At 38.4% G+C, this 20,511-nt stretch overlaps 1 protein-coding gene across 1 annotated transcript in view; it reads left to right on the top strand.

Annotated features, from left to right (window-relative positions):
- Positions 1 to 16,952, top strand: part of LOC122147672 (bromodomain and WD repeat-containing protein 3-like) — a 32,067-nt gene extending 15,115 nt beyond the window's left edge. The window contains exons 18-42 of the mRNA XM_042770870.1: positions 2,606 to 2,791; positions 2,907 to 3,090; positions 4,302 to 4,392; positions 4,470 to 4,610; positions 4,695 to 4,768; positions 4,997 to 5,219; positions 5,382 to 5,498; positions 5,603 to 5,710; positions 6,088 to 6,212; positions 6,324 to 6,406; positions 6,548 to 6,659; positions 6,740 to 6,801; positions 7,027 to 7,182; positions 8,985 to 9,105; positions 9,864 to 9,989; positions 10,085 to 10,154; positions 10,232 to 10,285; positions 10,492 to 10,617; positions 10,859 to 11,011; positions 11,125 to 11,294; positions 11,410 to 11,552; positions 11,833 to 11,970; positions 12,476 to 12,790; positions 12,902 to 13,036; positions 14,416 to 16,952. Of these exons, the coding sequence (XP_042626804.1) occupies positions 2,606 to 2,791; positions 2,907 to 3,090; positions 4,302 to 4,392; positions 4,470 to 4,610; positions 4,695 to 4,768; positions 4,997 to 5,219; positions 5,382 to 5,498; positions 5,603 to 5,710; positions 6,088 to 6,212; positions 6,324 to 6,406; positions 6,548 to 6,659; positions 6,740 to 6,801; positions 7,027 to 7,182; positions 8,985 to 9,105; positions 9,864 to 9,989; positions 10,085 to 10,154; positions 10,232 to 10,285; positions 10,492 to 10,617; positions 10,859 to 11,011; positions 11,125 to 11,294; positions 11,410 to 11,552; positions 11,833 to 11,970; positions 12,476 to 12,790; positions 12,902 to 13,036; positions 14,416 to 15,848 (4,646 nt within the window). The 3' untranslated portion in view covers positions 15,849 to 16,952. The remainder of the gene's footprint in view (positions 1 to 2,605; positions 2,792 to 2,906; positions 3,091 to 4,301; positions 4,393 to 4,469; positions 4,611 to 4,694; positions 4,769 to 4,996; positions 5,220 to 5,381; positions 5,499 to 5,602; positions 5,711 to 6,087; positions 6,213 to 6,323; positions 6,407 to 6,547; positions 6,660 to 6,739; positions 6,802 to 7,026; positions 7,183 to 8,984; positions 9,106 to 9,863; positions 9,990 to 10,084; positions 10,155 to 10,231; positions 10,286 to 10,491; positions 10,618 to 10,858; positions 11,012 to 11,124; positions 11,295 to 11,409; positions 11,553 to 11,832; positions 11,971 to 12,475; positions 12,791 to 12,901; positions 13,037 to 14,415) is intronic.
- The last annotated feature ends 3,559 nt before the right edge of the window (positions 16,953 to 20,511 follow it).

Here is a 20,511-nt window from a genome sequence, read left to right as displayed (position 1 = left end):
AAAGTATTTATATAGTTTTTTACCTCTGATTCACACAATGTCCAAACTGTTAGAACTCTTGTGAACATGCTTCACAGCAGCGGGCGCTTGAGACATCATCATCATCTTCTTCTTGCTTTATGGCGGATCGCAGACTTATAAGTGCATTACCGCCACCTATCTCTCAAATGGACCATTGACACTCCTAATTGAGATTGTAGATAGTATCAGTGGTCCATTCGAGAGATTGGTCGCAATAAAATATTTCACAATAAAAACAGCATCTCCATGACATGGCACAGGTGGCAACAGGGAGAATAAAAGTTACTCCGCCTTTCTTTGCATGAACATTTTGGTGCCGTTTTGCAAATCTTCCCACACAGTGACGTAGACGTGGGGGCGTGTTTAAACAAGGCGTTTTAAGAGGGCGTGAACAAGTCTTAACTTTTAGAAAGAATATATTTTTGAGACTTTAGTCTTTGCAACTTTAGGGATCTTATCTATTCACGAACCGCTTGTAACACTCCAAAGAGAAAGGAAAACTTGAAATCGCATCATATGACCCCTTTAAGTGACTTAAATTTTAGACACAACAGGTCTTGTTTTTGCTGTATTTCGAGAACGTAAATAGTTCTAAAGCAGAACTTTTTTGCGTCTCTGAGCAACACACGATGGTGTTACATTACTGATCAATCAGCTGTTTGAACGAATCGGTTGATTGAATGACTCAATGTTTTGTTGCCACCTACTTTATTATTATTATTATTATTATTATTATTGCATCAAAACATTATTTATGCATTTGTAACTGCAGGTTAACTGCATTCATGTCCTGCATTAAACAGTTTGTGTAAATGCATCTAAATGCCTCTTCAAATGCAGATTCTGTGCCATCTCTGCATTACAAACACAAATTTTGTAGATTACTGAATTCATTTGATTAGTAACAGCCCAGTGTTTTACTATTGGGGTTTATAGATTAAATTTAAGAATTTGACACATGATGATGCATACATTTAACCCTTAAGTGCAAAAAAATTTCGACAGCACGTCATGCTTAATAAAATAGACCGTAGTTCCTAATATGGTGTAATATCTCATTTGTATTCTCTACCTATAGATGGCAGACATGTAGTACTTCGATTCTAGACCAACATTATGTCCTGTTCCTATTCAAAGTGTTAGAGGAAATAGCAGAGCAAGTGAGCTATTGTGTCATTGATGCGGAAGCAGTTCAGTTCATAGCGTGTGAGTAAATGGGGAGATTTGTGAGAGCAAATCGCTAAATGGCTAATAAAAAGTTGTACCGTGAGGATGTGTTGCAAATGTTATTTGCCGATTCTGGCTCTGAAGGGGAATATTTGCCTTTTGGAAATGACGAACGGTCGTCTAATAGTCGCGCTACTCCCGGTACATCTTTGCAGCACAATGGTGCCGCTGTGCAAGGCGAGAGTGTTCACGAAGCACAAACAAGTGATCATTTCGACCCTTTGCCCAACGGGGATGGGGGTGGCAGGGGTGAACGTGGTCGTAGTGTCCAAAGGAGAGCTGTTGCTGATCGCACACGCTCTAAGGGCCTCCAGCAGACAGTACAGGTGCAGTCAGTGAGTAGGTGGTGTTTGTGGTTTGCTTAGTAGTGATATGTTGGTACCATACTCTCAGAACTATAAACTGTGTCGCCTAGATACCTGATTGGGCAGATAGCTTGTCAACTGATAAAAAAAATAGGCACATGCATTTTACTATGGCACAGTAATATAGTAATAATTTACTACTTTTTCCTGGATTCCTGTTTTTTTTCCTGATCATTTGGAATGACAATAAAAAGACAAACAAACAAAAAACCCTGCAAATAAGTTCAAACATCCATTCAATATCTACTACTGTAATATATAATATCTAGCTACTGTTCACATGCATTTTTACTACTATATAGTGTAGTAATATAGTAATAATTTGGTACTTTCTCCTGTTTTATTGTTGGCTTCCACTTTTCTGATCACTTGGAATGAGGATAAATAGACACACACAAAAAAAAACCCACATGCAAATAAGTTCAAACATCAATTTCCTGAATATTATGAAATTCAAGATGGCAAATACAAATACATGAGTATATTTACAAATACACATAAACTTTAGGTCATGCCCAACATTTTTCTAATTCACAGTAGATCTCTGTCTTTAAGCCCTTTCAAGCCACAAGCTTTTGAAATCTTTGTCAAAATACAGCATTTTTTCCAAAAAACCCTGGTGCCTAAAGGGTTAATTAGATTAGAAAAAAATTCGATTTATAAAGGTAAAAATGCCCATAAAATTAAAAATCCATTTTATCTGATTGGTAAAGTTAATTTGTTTCTTCTGCAAACTAATCAACGCACAGAATATGAAGAATATCAAAAGTAAACTTGTCAAAGTACTTGCACAATAACACGCTCAGCAAAATATCGTCTAATTATTATCAACAATATTTCAGAAAATACTGAGATATAATTTATTGTCATTATCGCAGACCCTTATGTTTTCAGTTGCCAGAAATTTGGTGCATCGCTGAGAAAAAAAAAAAAAAAAAAACCTAGTAAGATCATACTCAGTGTTCCTAATTGGCACCAATGAAAATGTGCAGGTGATGGTGAGGTCGTGGAGCAGGTGATCAGTCAGCAGTCTGCAGAGGGCGTGGAGGTTCGTCACAGCGCCTTGGATTTTGCCATCCGCCAGCTTCAGCAGCACCAGGAAAGACCGGTTACTGCTCAGGCAGAGGGTGGCATTCCTGCTCCTGCTCGTGTGCCAGAGCCAGGAACTCCCCGCAGAGGTGCCTGTACATTGAACTCCTTTAGCATGTAGTCTTAGAGTGACATCCATTTCTGGACATTTGCAGTTGAAGCTCCACAACTTTTCATCTAATATAGCTCTGTTTGATTGCACAGTGTCGCTGAACGAGCGCATGGAGGTTCAGTCTCCACCAAATGTGGGTTTACGGCGCAGTGGACAGGTAGAGGGAGTCCGGCAGATGCACCAGAATGCTCCACGCAGTCAGATGGCCACAGAGAGGGACCTTCAGGCCTGGAGACGCAGGGTGGTGGTGCCTGAGCTTACAACAAGTGGCTACAGGTAAATGTTATTATTTAATGCTTTTATATATTTTTTTTTCTGTATTTACACATTGCACATGCTGGTCTTCGGAAATTATATATTGTGGTAATGAACATTTAACAGTATTGTTATCACGGCCATAGAATACTATCAGTAGTTCTAGATACCATACAAATGTAGATATGTAGAATTCAATGATTTTTTTTCCATTAACCTTTTCAATTTAATAACACGTTGTATGCTGCGTGAAAGAGGCATGCGCTCTGATGTAAACGACCCCAACATGAGAATGTTAATTTACTTCACGACAGTAGGTGGCGCTTAGAGAAAGGCTGAAATAATATGGTTACCCCATAAATAAAACGGGCTTCACGCCTTTGTTTCTGACCCGCATGTCAGAGAGAAGGACGTTAAGCAGTATTTACATGGGCGACACATATATTTGTGTCATTTAATTCAGGACTGTGATAATATGGTAATGTGCTGTAAAGAAAAGAAAACAATTAGAATCAAAAATCTTGAACCACTGATCTAACGTTATATACAAGGTTTAGAATAAATTAAGTACAGCTTAGACATCTTTAATAAACAATATGAAGTTGTTTATGTGCAGATGTACTAACAATAGTAGCTTTCATTAATAACAAGAACAAACATTATGACATTAAGCTTCAATGTTAGTTAAAATTCATTAAAATGGTTATGATGGTCATGAAATTTGAATTAATGTGTTTTTACATGTAGCTAAATGTTCTTGAGCTACTTAAAGTGTTGCTGCTTAAGAAACATTTATTATCAATGTTGAAAACAGATATGTAGATTTTTTTTTTTTTGGATTCTTTAAATAGAAAGTTCAAAAGAACAAAATTTAGCTGAAATGGAAAGTTTTTGTAACATTAGAAATGTCTACTGTCACTGAGCTACTTAAAGTGTTAATGGATATATTTGTGTAGATGTTCATACATTTGTCACTTTACTGATAATATTTAAATGGAAAAGCTGTATGTCTTTCTTAATGTCTACGTGTACATGTTTGTTGTATTGTGACAGTAATGTTTTTATAAAAAAATCTTACATTTTCAGTTTGCTTAATAGTTGGTTATCAGAAAGCAATCATGACCGTTATCGGTTGGTCTTAAGGTGGTATAGATGAGGTTCCTTGAGTCAAAAACCCCCTGCACTCCGGATCTAGAGAACAGATTTATTTACTGGATGGCTTGTTCATTTAGGGCGCAGGAGTCATTCAGAATATCTAAGGGTGAGGAGGAGGTTACCCTTTACAACACCAAGAGAAGGAGAGTGACCCACGCCAGCTTCAGGGTAGGGTTCTACCGACTTATGAACTACATTATGGGTATTGATGCCAGCACTGTATAAACATCCTGTTATGCCCATAGGATGATTCTGATGATGAAGAGCTGTGCCTCAAACGTACACAGTCACGCAAACGGCAGAAGAATCAGGAGCATAGAGACGGTCTAGCTGAAGAGTACATCGAGTTCTCATGTGAGGAGGGGGAGGAAACGGCATCTTCTGAGGTTCAGTGTTTGTTCATTTCCTTTTTAAAATACTGTTATGCCATATCATACCTGTTAATACTTATATGTGTGTTTATGGTGTAGGGCAGTGAAATTGAGGGCAGTGATGTTGATTCGTCTGTTGAGGATGAAGAGGAATGGAGGAGTGATAGCTCAAGGTACTTGTTCAGCCACCATAATAATTTTAAAAAGGAAGTGTGTAATATCCGCTGTGTGTGCAACATCTGCTAGCTGCACCAAGTTGAACTGCAATTTGTTTTCAAAAATACTGCACAGTAAATCTGATTAAAATTTACTACATATATATGGATATAAAATTTCTTTTTCATGTTGTCATCTCTAATTCATGAGGAAAGATTTACATGTGTCTTTGTTCATACCTGAAGCCACTCCTCCAGTGATTATTCCGACTGGATGGCAGATGCCGGAATAAGTTTGAGACCACCTGCCTCACCGTCTTCTCGACGACGTGCAAGACGCAGGATCAGCAGCTCTGAGGAAGAGGATGAGGAGGATGAAGACATAGCGGATGAGGAGCAAACCATAGATGAAGAGGAGCAGATGTCTTCCCCCCAAAAGCACAAGAAAGCCAAAAGCAAAACACCAAAGGTGTACAGCACAGACATTACTGTCACTATTACAAATTCTTAAATGCTCCTTTTAAATTGCCTTGGTAATGTAGAGAGAGTTTTATTATTGGCTAGCACTTAATTTTGATCTTTGTTCATGGAAATTTTAACACCCTATTTTTTTTTTTTTTTTTGTCCTTAGCCACCAAAACCGAGACCTTCCATTAACAGAGAGATCTCAAATGAGTTCCGTCCCTCAGCATGGATTACTGACGTCATTCCCCGGAAGTCCCCCTTCGTCCCTCAAATGGGAGACGAGGTACAGAATAAGTTTTCACTCATCTAATCTGTATTTACTTATCCATGTCTAAATCTAGTAAAAAGTAGTTATTTACATATTAATTTATTTTTATCTGTGCACAGGTCATCTATTTTCGTCAGGGTCATGAGGCATATGTGGATGCAGTTTGTAGGACTAACCTGTATCCCATTAACCTCGACAGACAGCCATGGAAGAAGATGGAGTTAAGAGTAAGATCAAAACAATCCTGTGATTTTACCGACACTCAGATTTGTTCTTATCAGATGCATCCCTTCATAATTGCTTTGTAAAACTTAGCATTGATTTAATCTTAACAGTATGCATACATGCAGACGTCACATGTCAGTAGCTATGTTTTGATCCATCCTTTTAGTTAAATTTTGTTGTATTGCAAAATAATTAGATAAAAAAAACCTTTTATCATCAAGAAGACCTCCCAGAACTGTTTCTCACGATTAAATTCCCAAACACTTGTATTTTTTGTATTTAACTTTGAACATTCTTTTAAACAATACATGCAACTCACTTAACTTTTAATGTTTTAAGCATGTTTGGCCTTAAATCATAAATCATGTGTTTCTACCAGGACCAAGAGTTTGTTAAAATAACAGGGATTAAGTATGAAGTGTCCCCTCCAACCCTGTGCTGTCTGAAACTGACCCAGATTGACCCTGGAACAGGCAAGATTACAGACCGATCCTTTTCAATAAAGTAAGTTAGCGAGATATGACTTGAAATTTAAATAAATTTAAGATTGGCAATGATGCTGCTTCTTGTAGATTTCTAAGCAAATGTTTTTTTTTGTTTGTTTTTTTTGTATAGATATCATGATATGCCAGATGTAATTGATTTTCTTGTGCTGCGTCAAAGCTACGACGATGCACGGAACAGAGCATGGAGATCGAGTAAGTTTGCAGCCATAACCTGAGAGTAGACTCAGGAGAGTTTATTTTGGTACCCTGCATCAAAATAAAATCATTCAGTCTTCTACAGAAGTAAAGCATTGAGTCATATCTATCCTGGTTTTTGTGCTTTGATTTCTGTAGATGATCGGTTTCGCTCTGTGATCGATGACGCCTGGTGGTTTGGGACCATAGTTTGTCAGGAACCATATCAGTCAGAATATCCCGACAGCCTTTTTCAGTGCTTCAAAGTCAAGTAAGCCTAAACTGAATTATTGGATGGTCTGCTCCATTTCTTTCGGCATGGGCTATGTTTTTAACTTCATGTTTTTGCAGGTGGGATAATGGTGAGATAGAAAAGCTGAGTCCATGGGATGTGGAGGCTATTCCTGAAAACGGTACTGCTGACCACTAAAGCATTGTCTTAAACCTGATACACAATGCATGAATCTTGCTGTGTTTTATTTTTTTCCCCCAGTTGATATGACATTTGCATATAAGTGGTCTTTGCACTACATATTCCGAGTTTGTTTGTTTACTCCATTTCTAACAGAAAGGTAATTTGTCATTGTGTTTTTAATAAAGCAAGTGGTGTATTTATTGGGTCATTTGGGTTTCTGCAGCTGAGCAGCCGGAGTCGGAGAGTGCAGGAGTGCCAGTGACAGATGAGGAGATGATCGATATCCTGTATAAATCTCAGGAGGGTGAATGGGGGAAAAAGGGTCGAGACCAAGAGAGTGCGCGAATCATTACAGGCATAGAACAGCTTGTGACTGTGGGTATGTTATCCTATTTTACCCCCACCTCCCCTTTTTTTTTTTTTTTTTTTTTTTTCAGCCACTTGGACTTAAAGGGATAGTTCAGCCAAAAATAAAAATCTTTTACTTACCTTAATGCCATTCCAATCCCGTGAGTTTTATACATCTTAAAAACTTTTTCTTCTAAGACTTCAAAAATTTTGTAAAAATATTTTTAAAAAGTAATCCGTATTTATTTGTTTATTTAAGATTGTTCTCCTGGTGGAAAACAAAGACTTTTAAGATGAAAATGTCATGAAATTACCACTATAACCAGAAGATGGCAGCAGAGGATGACTCATTATCACAATTGCCATTTCAACTCCCTAGTTTTTCCACGTTTTGCTTTTGGATTTATTATAAAATGGCTATTGTAACACATTTTAGTACTTTCAGTGTACTGAAGTATAAAACATAGCAAGTGCAGGAAGTCACAAAGTCTCATGTAATTTACAAAACAAATAAATAATTAAGCCCAGACACCGACAGCCTAGAAGAGTTAATTATTTAAATACTTAACTAGTTAACTACAAATTAAATAAGTTAATTATTAATGGTATAAAAATTAAATAATTTAATTTTATGATTTAATTTAAAAACTATATATTTTTAAGTTTTAGCTTTAATTGTAGAAGCTGCTAAATACATTGTCAATACAGACTTGCTGCTGTAGTTTTGTTCCTCTGAATTTTGTCTGAATCACTTAATGTACAGGTTTATTTTTGACATCGGCTTGTCATAGTTCATTCCGTCCATTGCTAGAGTTATCACTGTCAATCATAACAATGACTCGCAGAACAATTTAGTTTTTTACACTCTTGTGAACTCTTGTTTACACTCTTGACAAACAAAAAACTTCTTCAGTTTGAGAATGGATTATGTAGAGAGAGTGATTTTCTTTTAGCACAGCTGATTTTGACAGTAGTCCATTGTGTCCAAAGATTAATGATGGATATGAGGGTGAATAAATAATAACAGAAATTAACACTTTTCTGTGAAATAACCCGTTAAATGTGAACCTCTGACATATGAAGTCCTTTTCAACAGATATCTGGTGGCACCTTTCTCTCGGTCCGGTACGCGTCGACCTCATTCAGTATCCTACATATTGTGCCTATCATTGCATATCCCACCGACCTTAACACCATCAAACTGCGGCTCAAGCACAACTTCTACAGGTTTGTAGCTTAATAGATGTAGTCCACCTAAAAATCAAAATGCTCACCATTCACTCATCCCCATAACTTTTCTAAGCCTGTATGAAAGTCTTTGTTTCATGGCACACAAAAGTAGAAAATTTGAAGAATGTTCTAAAAACTAATATATGTTAGGTTTAGCTTTAATTGTAGAAGAAGCTGCTAAATACATTGTCAATACAGACTTGCTGCTGTAGTTTTTCGTTCCTCTGAATTTTGTATCTGAATCACTTAATGTACAGGTTTATTTTTGACATCGCGGCTTGTCATAGTTCATTCCGTCCATTGCTAGAGTTTCACTACTGTCAATCATAACAATGACTCGCAGAACAATTTAGTTTTACATGTACACTCTTGTGAACTCTTGTTTAACACTTGACAAACAAAAAAACTTCTTCCTTTGAGAATGGATTATGTAGAGAGAGAGGAGTTTTCTTTTAGCACAGCTGATTTTGACAGTAGTCCATTGTCTATGTCCAAAGATTAATGATGGATATGAGGGTGAATAAATAATAACAGAAATTAACACTTTTCTGTGAAATAACCCGTTAAATGTGAACCTCTGACATATGAAGTCCTTTTCAACAGATATCGTGGCACCTTTCTCTGGTCCGGTCGACCTCATTCAGTATCCTACATATTGTGCTATCATTGCATATCCCACCGACCTTAACACCATCAAACTGCGGCTCAAGCACAACTTCTACAGGTTTGTAGCTTAATAGATGTAGTCCACCTAAAAATCAAAAATGCTCACCATTCACTCTCATCCCCATAACTTTTCTAAGCCTGTATGAAAGTCTTTGTTTCATGGCACACAAAAGTAGAAATTTTGAAGAATGTTCATGTTGCTCTTTTCCACATAACCCATAAGACATTCATGAAATTTTGAAGAATGTTCATGTTGCTCTTTTCCACATATATATATAATCTATATATAATTATATTTATTTATTTATTTTTTTATGTAACCTGAGTGATTCCTGTCTCTCAATTGAAAGTCTATACCACCAAGATTTTGACTCAAAGTTCAGTTGTCAGCATTTTAAATGAATTGAGTGGTTTAATTCAGATCTGCTAAAGAGACACTTCATATGAACAGATTTAATTTAGGCTTTTATGCATATAAAAAGGTTTTTATTCATATAAACCTTGATCAATCATCAAATATTGTCACTGGCAGCTCGTCTGTACTTGCTTGACATGCAAGAAGAAACTTTGTTGGTTTTTGCAGAAGCTTGAACATGCATGCATGTTAACCCGATTGGACTCACTACGGTTAGGAAAAAAATTTTGTACGGAAAAGAGCAGGTCGATCATTCTTCAAAATAGCTTATGTTCCACAGAAAGAAAATGGAATAAGTGAATGAGCGTTTGAATGCTTTATTTTTATTATTATTTCATGTTTTAAGTCATTAGTCTATGTGCCTATTTTTGGTGTGTTTTAACATGTCCTGGGGTTTTTAGGAGATTGTCTGCACTGATCTGGGATGTTAAACACATTGAACAAAATGCCAAGACTTTTAATGAGCCCCGCAGCAAGATTGCAGAGTCTGCAAAAATCATAACGAATGTTCTTCTGAAGTTCATAAGGTTGGTCTTTAGTGAAGATCCCTTTGTCATATTTATGTTTTGCTCTGTAATTTAAAGAACTTTCTTTGCTCTTGTTTTTTTCTCCCCGGCCACAGTAAACCTCACTGTACAGATATCATGGAGATCTACAATGCTATTGAAAACATGGAGTACTCTGAAGATGAGGTGAGTGAATTTGTTCCACCTGTATTTTCTTTGCCTTCTCTGGAAAACATGAGATTGATTCAGATGTGGCTTTTCAGGACATGGATGACATTGATGCACCTGGAACCTCTGCAGCACAAAGACTTCGCCAGGTAGTGTAAGATAAGATACTGTAATAGCGATTTCTGGGTGGAAAAATGTCACACTGGTAAAAATGTAAATAGAGATCAAGTTACATTGTTGATTATTCTAGTATATCTGCTCTTTGTTTTTAAATATTCCAACCCCAGCAGTAAACAAATAGTTTGTTCAGATGAAAAAAATGAATGTGTTAAAGACGCTGTTTTGATTTTGTCAGCCATCACAGGATGTTGTGCTGGATAGGGACGCATGGAAGGACCACTGCAAACGTTTATTGGACTACATGTTTGAGTGTGAGGATTCAGAGCCTTTCCGGGATCCTGTAGATCAGAGAGAATATCCAGTGAGTATCCAAAAAACAATCAATGGAATAATGTTAGGGAAGTGGTTATCTGTCTTAATCTGGAGGTGTTGGGCAGATTCAAATGTGGGATCAATCATTGTTAGTAGAAGCGGGAAGTGTATATGTTTTGTAGATTTGGTATTTTTTTTTTTTTTTTTTTTTTTTTTTTTTTTTTTAATGCATGTTCAGCAGTAGTTAACAATGATTTGGTATTGGTAATATGTCATCTTTGTATCTCCAGGATTACTGTAATATTATCGACACCCCTATGGACCTTGGATCTGTGCGGCAGACTCTTGAAGAAGACCGCTATGAAAACCCCATAGATTTCTGCAAGGACACCAGGCAAATTTTTACCAATGCTAAATCCTACACGCCAAACAAACGATCAAAGGTAATGCATTCATGTCTTGGATAATCTTGTTTCTTTCTGCCTTTTCTTTTTTCTTGCATTTGTGCTTAATTCTTGAACACACATTGATGTTCTTCTGCTGTTTGATTTGACAGATTTACAGCATGACTTTGCGACTGTCTGCATTTTTCGAGGAGAGTATAAGCAAAATCATTTCTGACTATAAGACTGCTGTCAAAAGTAGCTTGAAGCTGCGACGCAGTCAGAGATTCCGGAAGAAGTTGCAGCATCAGGAGTCGGCTCCTTCAAGACAAGGATCCACACGGTATGCCGGATCTCCCTGCTTCTGTTGTTGCTGTCTTCTCTTATTCTATATATATTTTTATTGCATTAATAGTGTGCATTCTAATAAAAAAGTAATTTTTTCCTCCTGACCATAGTCAAAAGAGGGCTTCTATAAAAACTCAGGAAAATACAGAACAGTCTACAGCCAAACCTACCTCAGCCAAAGTGTCTGGACCAGAGCGCCGCAGAGTCAATGGAGCCAAGGATATCTTCAGACGGAGTGGCTCATCTTCATCCGGTAAGACAGACAGCTCATGAAAATGATTTGTTTCTGCTGCACATTGTGCAACTGCTCATTCATGTGAAGATGTTTTTAAACTGTTTGATCTCATTTGTTCCGTGGAACACAAAATAAGAAATTTATGAAGCTTTTAATCTTATAAAATCTTGTAAAATTGTAAATACTGGTAAAACTGATTATAGGTCAGTCTCTGATTATAGTGTAAACTATTCCTTTTATTACATGGGAAACTGCAGTGACTGCTAGGTGCTAAAGACAGTTTGTGCTGTTGATATAGGGTCTGATCATGATAGCAAGCGATCTCTGAGTCAGTCGGAAGAGGATGAGGAGCCTTCATCCTCGTCTCGTGTCTTCAGACGAGAGACTAGAGCCACAAGAAGAGCTGCACAGAATAATGGATCAAAAAGGAGACATGGTGGGACCCTTTAGAAAAAAAGTTCAATCCTTCTGTGTATGATTGTTTGTGGTGTATGATTTCAAGCACTTTCAGCCAGTGTAAAATGACATTACAACTTCTGAACCATTACATAAATGTGACCCTGGAGCACAGAACCAGTCATAAGGGTCCATTTTTTTTAAATTGCGATTTATACATCATCTGAAAGCTGAATAAATAAGCTTCCCACTGATGTATGGTTTATTTGAATAGGAGAATATTTGAACGAGATGCAACTATTTGAAAATCTGGAATCTGAGGGTGCAAAAGAATTATTGAGAAAATCACCTTTAAAGTTGTCCAAATGAAGTCCTTAGCAATGTGTACATACAATGTATTTTTGGCTATTGCTACAAATTTACCCGTGCTACTTATGATTGGTTTTGTGCTCCAGGGTCACAAATTACCTTTTACCTTATGGATCTTTGCCCTATGTGTCCTTGCCTTATGGATCCTTATGTACCATTTGCGTTATGTATCTTAGATGGCCTTGCCAAGATAAATGGGCACAGCAGGTCACACGAGCGCCAGAGACCACGACCCTGCAACGATTCTGACCCAGAGCTATCGAGAGGCTCTGACGCCTCAGAAAACGAGTCATCATCATCTGTCAGTCGCCGGCCGATGACCCGCAAGACCGCCATGGCAGCAGTCAGTAAGATGAAACTCATGGATACCCTGGAAGAAGATGAAGGCTCTGATGAGGAGGGTCATGGAGGCAGCACCCGACCTGCAACCCGTGCTAGCAAACGCTCTGCTGTCATTCAGAGCAGTTCTGATTCAGAAGAAGAGGAAGAAGGTAAAAACATCTACACAGCTTACATTAAAATTGTGTAAAAAGGAGAAAAAAAAAATCTAATGTAACTTAAATGTACATTCCCTCCTTTTATTGTTATTGTTCTTCTCACAGTGTCAAATGAAAGTGATGTTTCAGCCAGTGAAGAAGAGAAAAGTGATGGCAGCGCTGACAGTGATTCATCTCAAAGCAAAGTGGAGAATAGAACTTCTGGGCGCAGACCATCTAGACGATCAGCAGAGAAAAAGGGTGTGTTTGGTAGAATCCCAACCATCGTTGAACTGTTGAGCTCTACAATCAGCATGAAATCCAGATTTTATTGATCTACACATTCCTGGTTTTGCACAATTTGTTATCATTAAGTAGTGTTACCCACAAGATTTTGTCAGGCTGTGGTGGGTGGCATGCCCCCCCCGGAAGAAAATTTTGTGCATTTTCAAGTTAAATTCCTTCGTCTGGTCCACTTTGAGAGTTCAGAATTAACAGCTCCAACACATGTTCAGTGTACAAACTTAAAGAGAAAAGTCGGTGAATTGACTACCTGAACTTTAAAGGGGACTCAACCCTCTTTTTAATTGTGGTATAGTGTCTCAGTCTAAATTACATCCACACTGGAATTATAAGAAGCCAAACAAATTAGAATGTCGCAATAATAATGTAATTTTATATTATTATTATTATTCCTGTTACAGTGATAGCCATATATTTTAAAACAGTTGCTCTGCAAAATAAATTAAAACAAAAATTTCATAGGTATATTATTTTACTTTATGTTATTTTGTTTTATAATTCTTATGTCTTTTTTTTTACTTTTGAGTGCAGGGCCAATGGCCAGTGACTTAAGAAAAAATTACTGGTATTTTATTTTAATTTGCCAGTGACTTAAGAAAAATTACTGGCCATAAATATTCTTTACCAGCCATGAAACAGGCTGAAAAAGGCTGTTGTTCTAAATCTAGGAACAACTTTTTCAGGGTTGGAGCTAAACTCAGGCAGGGACATGGAGCACTCCAGGACCGATGTTGCCTACCACCGGGTCTAGTTAATGAATGTTAAACACTGATTAAGGATTCTACTCCAAAGAAGAAAGTTAAGTTTGTCGTCATAAAGGGTTAGTTAACCTAAAAATGAAAATTAGGCTGTGTTTTACTCACCCCCGAGGCATCCCAGGTGTATATGACTTTAATCTTTCAGATGAATCCAGTTGGAGTTATATAAAAAAATTGTCTTTGATCTTTCAAGCTCTATCATTTCAGTCAGCGGGTGTTGCATTGCTTCAGTCCAAAAGATTTTAAATAAAAAGCGCCCATCCATAAAAAAAGTGTATCACACTCTCCGAGGGGTGAACAACAGCCTCCTGTAGCGAATCAATGTGTTTTTGTAAGAAAAATATCCATATTCAAAACGTTATAATCACTTGAATCTAGCTTGTACAGGTTCAAATAAAAATGGCCTGATTACTAGGATAAAAGTTTAAACTCCTTTGCACAATCCAGTCAATTACTCTATAAAATTAAGTATAGGCCATTAACATAAATGAGTCACTGACACTAAAGAAAGGTGCATTTCAATATTGTAAAGAGGAAGATGTAGACTGTACTTTCTTATTTCTGTATTTCCACTTTTAGAAACGTCTCCTGTCATTAATGGACACAGCACCAAACGGCAACGAGTGGAAAGTGAGGACAACACAGATGATGGGGAGAGTCAGAATGAAAGTGTGAATGGGGAGTCGGACGAGGATCTCATTGTCAGGCGGAAGTCCACCAGGAAGACCGCAAAAGCTGCTGTCAGTAAAATAAAAAAATTGAATGACACGGATGCTGAAGAAGAAAATTGCTCCAGAGACCGACGTCAGAAAAATCGGCCAAGCAAGCAGGATTCTGAAAAGAGTTCTGAGGAGTATGATGAGGTGCCCAGAACTCAAAAGCACCCATATCAAAACGGGAGGAAGGTGGATCCAAAAGAGCTGAAGAGGAGTAAAGCACCATCAGAAAGCCAAGAACACGCTCCTGCCACAAAACAGCAAGTTACCCTCAAAAAAACCTCAGTCACAGATGCATTAACGTCAACCACCCAGGATTCAGAGGAGCCCAGTGATGTTTCAGAAAAACCTGTTGCTCACAGGAAGAGAATTAAATCAGAAGACAAAGAGAATCAAAGTGATGGCGAAGAAAGAAGGTCGCTCAGAAACCGAAAGTGTGTGTCCAATGCTCGCAAAAAGAAGCTTGAGGTAAGGTCAGATGCCTCCAGTTCGGAAAGTGAAGACGGAGACCGAAGACGGAGGAAAAAGGAAGATACTTCCTCTGATGAATGGCAAAAGAGCGACGCATCAGAGGAAGACAAGAAGGCACATCTGAGGAGGAAGCCTTGCCTTGCAGTTGCATCCAAAGGAATCTCTCTTAGAATTCTTCCCAAGAAGAGCTACATTATGGAGGACTCGGATGAAGAATTCAGTCCTGAGAAGGAGATGCAATCAAAGAATGGTAAGAGCAAGGACCGGGCCAACTGCCGGGCAAGAAAACCATCAGGAGGTAACTCCAAAAGAAAACGTGGTGGCTCCTCAGAGTCTGAAGACACAGACAACAAAAGTAGTAGGACAAGTGATGGAAACGAGTGCATGAAACCTCAAAGAAAGAATGCAAAACTCTACAAGCGCTTGAGAGGCTCGATGGACTCTGAGAGTGACTCTGAAACTAGGTGCAAACCGGTGAATGGTCGGGAGCAGTGGTCTCAGGAGAAGCTTCCTAAAGCGACCCGGCAACAACGGAAGCAAAGTGAAAGCGAGGAAGGAAGCAATGACGGTGCCAGCGATGATGACGGAAGCCACTCTGAAAGCGAAGAGTCTGGGGAGTCTGAATCAGAAGCCAGCTCAGGTTCACAGAGCAGTCCAAAGAGAAGGCTAAGAAATCGTGAAAGAGGAACGGCATGCTCCAGGAAACATCAGAGGGGTGTTTCCGATGAGGATAGCGACGTGTCATATGGGAAACCTCGAAGAGCCACGCGCATCCGGACCAGAAATGGAGGAAAGCGGACTGTGAATTACCAAGACAGCGAATGAAGGACTTGGACAGTTGAGCCATGCAAGAGACACTAACTGGAGACCTTGAAGACACACTTGATTGTCCCAACATAAAAACGATGGTAGTAGCACTGGAGTCCTCGATATACTGTGAATCAGTTTCATTCAGGGATATTTATATTTTCTATGAAAAAAATACAAAAGGAAAAACAGAAGTGAATTATAAATGAGATGTATTTGAGCTACTGGTTTGGCTGTTCAAACCAGCCCCACTCTGTGATTCGGCCAACAGGAAAGACTGCTTGGAGAAGCATTGTTTGTTTGGGTGCTATCTTAATATACCTCCTGTTTAATTGAGCATATTTGCTGGCTTGCACTAAAAGACACACTGTAATGAGGTATTTTATACACTAGTTCTGCATTAGAAACTCAGGGGTCAACTACGTTTACCATATTCTGAGACTTGCATTTATTTTTTGTTTAAATTTTTAGCTCTAGGATTCTAGTGTCATATTTTCGACATAAGCATTTAAGTCCAAACACACTTTATGAAAACGATCAAGTCATCTTTGACTCTGACACACAAGTTCTGTATTGTCACTGTTAAAGGGATCATTGAGCCAAAATGTACAAATGTTTTTCTTCCTGTCACCTTTTGGTTCCTCATTGTTTGGGTTTCTTTGACCATATTTCCAGGTTTCTGAGAATCAGTTTGTAGCAAAGCGTTGTATATTTAAATTTCTCTGTCAAGCATTAATTTTCTTTTTGTCTTCGAATGAAATGCATTGCCATGCCATGAACTGAATTGGTACCTATTTGCTAAGTACAGTAAATCAAATGAGTACTTCCAGCGAAGTACTGTGATTTCTCATATTGGGAAGATGTTTTAGTGATTTGTGTTGCATACTTTCAGTATTAATTCCTTTTCAGACTTAACTTATGAACAGCAATTAACTTTTGTACACAGTCTTTGAATTGTGCATCGCAGTTTATGTAATGCAGTTGTCAATTGGCATTTTGCTTAATGTCTTTTTCGTAAGAGCTTCTTTAATACAAGATTCACTGAGGATGTTAAGCCTGTTGGCCGCTCAAGTGAGAGAGGGATGACTTCCTATGAATAAAGTACTGTTTCAGGTTGTAATTGGAATTTTTCTTAACTAATTTGCTTGAGAAATAAGCTAATACAGGACAAATGAAAGGCAAATCTCACATTTCTCTTACTATTTATAATTGATCATGAGTACATGTACAGTTTATTTCTACTACTTGCATGTTCCCAGCATGGAGACCTAATTAAAAAAATATATAAAAAAAAATCTAAAAAAATTAAATGTAAATTGATTTGCAGTTTTTCCAGGTGCAAGCATGTTGTAGATGCAGGTAAATCAGTGACCTTTCAAATATTAGTTTTTAAAGATTCTAAAAGTGTACTTTGCAAAAATACTTTTGTGGTAGCTGTTTTATACACATGCAGACAAGCCAACCTGTATGCATTTTGCATAGTGGCTATGCATTTTGACCTCAAAGTATGCTGGTGCATTTTGTCACTCTAAACTATGCAAAAACCTGGTGACACCTCTCTCCACGCACAGTACTCAAATCATACAACAGCAAAAGAAGAGTTTCACCAAGCAGACTACTTGGTTCATTCCCCAAATAGCAAGCAGGGAGGATTGACAGCAACACAAAATCCTGCTTGATTCCCCTTCTACTCCTGCCATCTGATTTCTTAAGTGAGGACAGCACATAAGTCATTATTTAGTTTTTGCCGGTTTTGTGTTTTATTTATCTCTGAATTGGCTGTTTGTGTGCCTGTGAGTCTACACGCTGAGATAAGGAAACGTCTCTCCGCTTATAACATGCATTTGAAAGAGTAACATGTGCCATACATCTTCCCTTGTAATCTAAACCTTTTGTCCAACACAAGAGAACATTATCACATGTTTTTACACTCTGCAGCATCAGTCGAGTGTCATTAATCACTTACCCACATGTCGTTCCAAACCTGTAAAAGCTTTGTTCGTCTTCGGAACGCAATTTAAGATATTTTGGATGAAAACTGGAAAGCTTGTGACTCCCATTGACTGCCAAGTAAAATACACGGTCAAGGTCCAGAAAAATATGGAAGACATTGTCAGAAAAGTCCATCTGCCATCAGTGGTTCAACCGTAATGTCATGAAGTGACGAGAATACTTTTTTAATGCGAAGAAAACAAAAATAATGACTTTATTCAACAATTTGTCTCCTCTGTGTCTCTCCGCATCACTGTAGCGCCATTTTGGAGAACATCTGCTGAACGCAAGCAGCTTACGCTCTTCTGTGTCAGCTGTCTTGCACAGATGTGCTTTTTTTCATTCAAATCAAAGTGTAAATACACCTAGAAAACATATCCTTGTGTTGCGGTTGACACAGAAGAGCATAAGCTGCTTGCGTTCAGCGGATGTTCTCCAAAATGGTGATGCAGAGAGACACAGAGGAGACGAATTGTTGAATAAAGTCGTTATTTTTGTTTTCTTCACACATAAAAAGTATTCTCGTCGCTTCATAATGTTACGGTTGAACCACTGATGGCAGATGGACTATTCTGACGATGCTTTTCATACTCTTCTGGACCATGACAGTGTATTTTACTTGGCAGTCTATGGGACAGTCACAAGCCTTCCGGTTTTCATCCGAAATATCTTAAATTGTGTTCCGAAGGCAAACAAAGCTTTTACGGGTTTGGAACTATGTGAGAGTAAGTGATCAATGACAAAATTTTCATTTTGGGGTGGAGTATCCCTTTAAATCACAAAAACCTTTGGAAAATATTTAACATTAAATCCTGCATTTTGCACATTGTACAGTGACAATTTTGACATTAGCTATAAAGGAGCTTCAGGTAAAAATGTAGTTAGTGCACAAGGGATGAACTGAGAGTGTGTGCAAATCACTGACATGTTGGTCAGTGTCACCACATGGCTGACCAAAAACCAGGAGTAGAGCTGTCTTAAAAGACAGAAGCTTAAGGGAGACATCTCCCAGGAGCTGGAGAGTAGAGGTCCCATTCTTTAACTGCTCTTCTAGTGACTGGAAGGGAGCAGTGGGCGCCCCTCATAAATCTATGAATAAGGAGGTTTTGCCCCACCGTAGTGGCATTAACATGATATGCAGCGATAAATAGACCTTAATAATGGAAAAAGATTTTCCACAATGGTTAAGGTCTTGCAAAAAAAACAAAATGTCAGCCAGTGAGCACTGATATGATATCAGCTTGTTCCCCTCCCAATACTCCAATACACATCACTTCCAATAATAAAAGAAGTGTTTAGAAGAAGCTCTAGCATTCTGAACAGTAGCAGCAATATGTGAGGGGAGTCCCAATGTGTTTAAGTTTGCCCTCTCACTGGCTAGGCCCAGGGGCCACCCTGTCCAGGTAAGGATGATAGATTTACCCTTTTGCTTGGGACAGGAGGTCTGTGCATATTGGGAGGGGCCATGGCTGGGCATACAGAAGGGGATTTGTTAATGTTAAAAATTAACCCAACAGTTGGGTTAGTCCATATTTGACCCAAAGTTGGGTTGAAACAACCCAGCATTTTTAGGGTGTATTAGATTCTCTAATATATAAAATAAGCTTGACCAGAATTCTTGTTAGGAGAAGAATTTATTGAAGGTACTAGTGTAGCATAATTCTAATGTTAGTATGTCAGCCTTCAAGAATCTTAACCCTTGTAAGAATCTCAGCTGAGAGCGAGCCCAAATGGGGAATACTCTGAATTCGTAGCATGCATCTTGGTAGGCAAAAAGAATTTCCTGTACAGAGATTAATGCTTATGTAGATTAAATGCTTATGTAGGATAGATCATTTTTAAGATATATTTGTGTTTTACTGTCATTCTGATTTACTGAACGTAAGAGAGAACCGTGTTAACATTTTGAAATAGTATTTCCTCAAGTTTGTTTAACACTCTGAGATCCAGAATAGGATAGAGAGAACTGTCCTTTGGAACTAGGAAATAACAGGAGTAAAATGTCTTTCAGAATGTGAGCCAAGTTCATTTCCATATGAGAAGGGATAACTCTGTTGTGATACAATGATGCCATCTAGTGACAAGCAGAGGTTTAGAGAGAAGTTCTCTCTCTGAAATTAATTTGATTTGTTAGGGGCCAAGCCCGAAGGGATGTAGCCCCTATTGTATCTGTATGTTTTATTTGTTTTGTGTCTTGTGTTTTGTGTATGTGTGTGTGTGTTTTGTGTTGGGGAACACAGCAGCCGAAGTCTTTATTATTTGGGTGCGGGGTGCTTTTGCAATTTTCGTCACAACAGACACCCTGAATGTGGGGGGAACACACAGCGTCCTCTGAACACATGGGCTGGGCAGCCTTGGGAGGGGGGCTGACTCCTCCATAAGTAACTCTCTGTCTTTTGGACAGGGGATCTGGGGCAGGAAAAATTCTGATTTGCTTTTGACCTGTGATTGGAGACTTTGTCCCTATCGGCTGAACATCACTGCTTGCATTTGGAGTCAGTGGGGTTAGGATTTGAGGGTTTTCTGGCTGTGACAGGAGTCATTTTCCGCCAGGGCTTTGAAAAGGGTCTGCCGTGGAGGGGGTCTGTTGCGGGGCATATCCTTGCCCTGTTGGAATTGTCATCCCGTAACAGGGGATTAGGCAAACACAGGGGGCACTTGGTGTGGAGCTTCCTTCCTGGGAAGGCAT

The sequence above is a fragment of the Cyprinus carpio genome, chromosome A15, assembly GCF_018340385.1.
Source record: "Cyprinus carpio isolate SPL01 chromosome A15, ASM1834038v1, whole genome shotgun sequence".
In the NCBI taxonomy this organism is placed as follows: Eukaryota; Metazoa; Chordata; class Actinopteri; order Cypriniformes; family Cyprinidae; genus Cyprinus; species Cyprinus carpio.
Note: the sequence above shows the minus strand (reverse complement) of the source record. Positions and strands in the feature narration are given on the sequence as shown.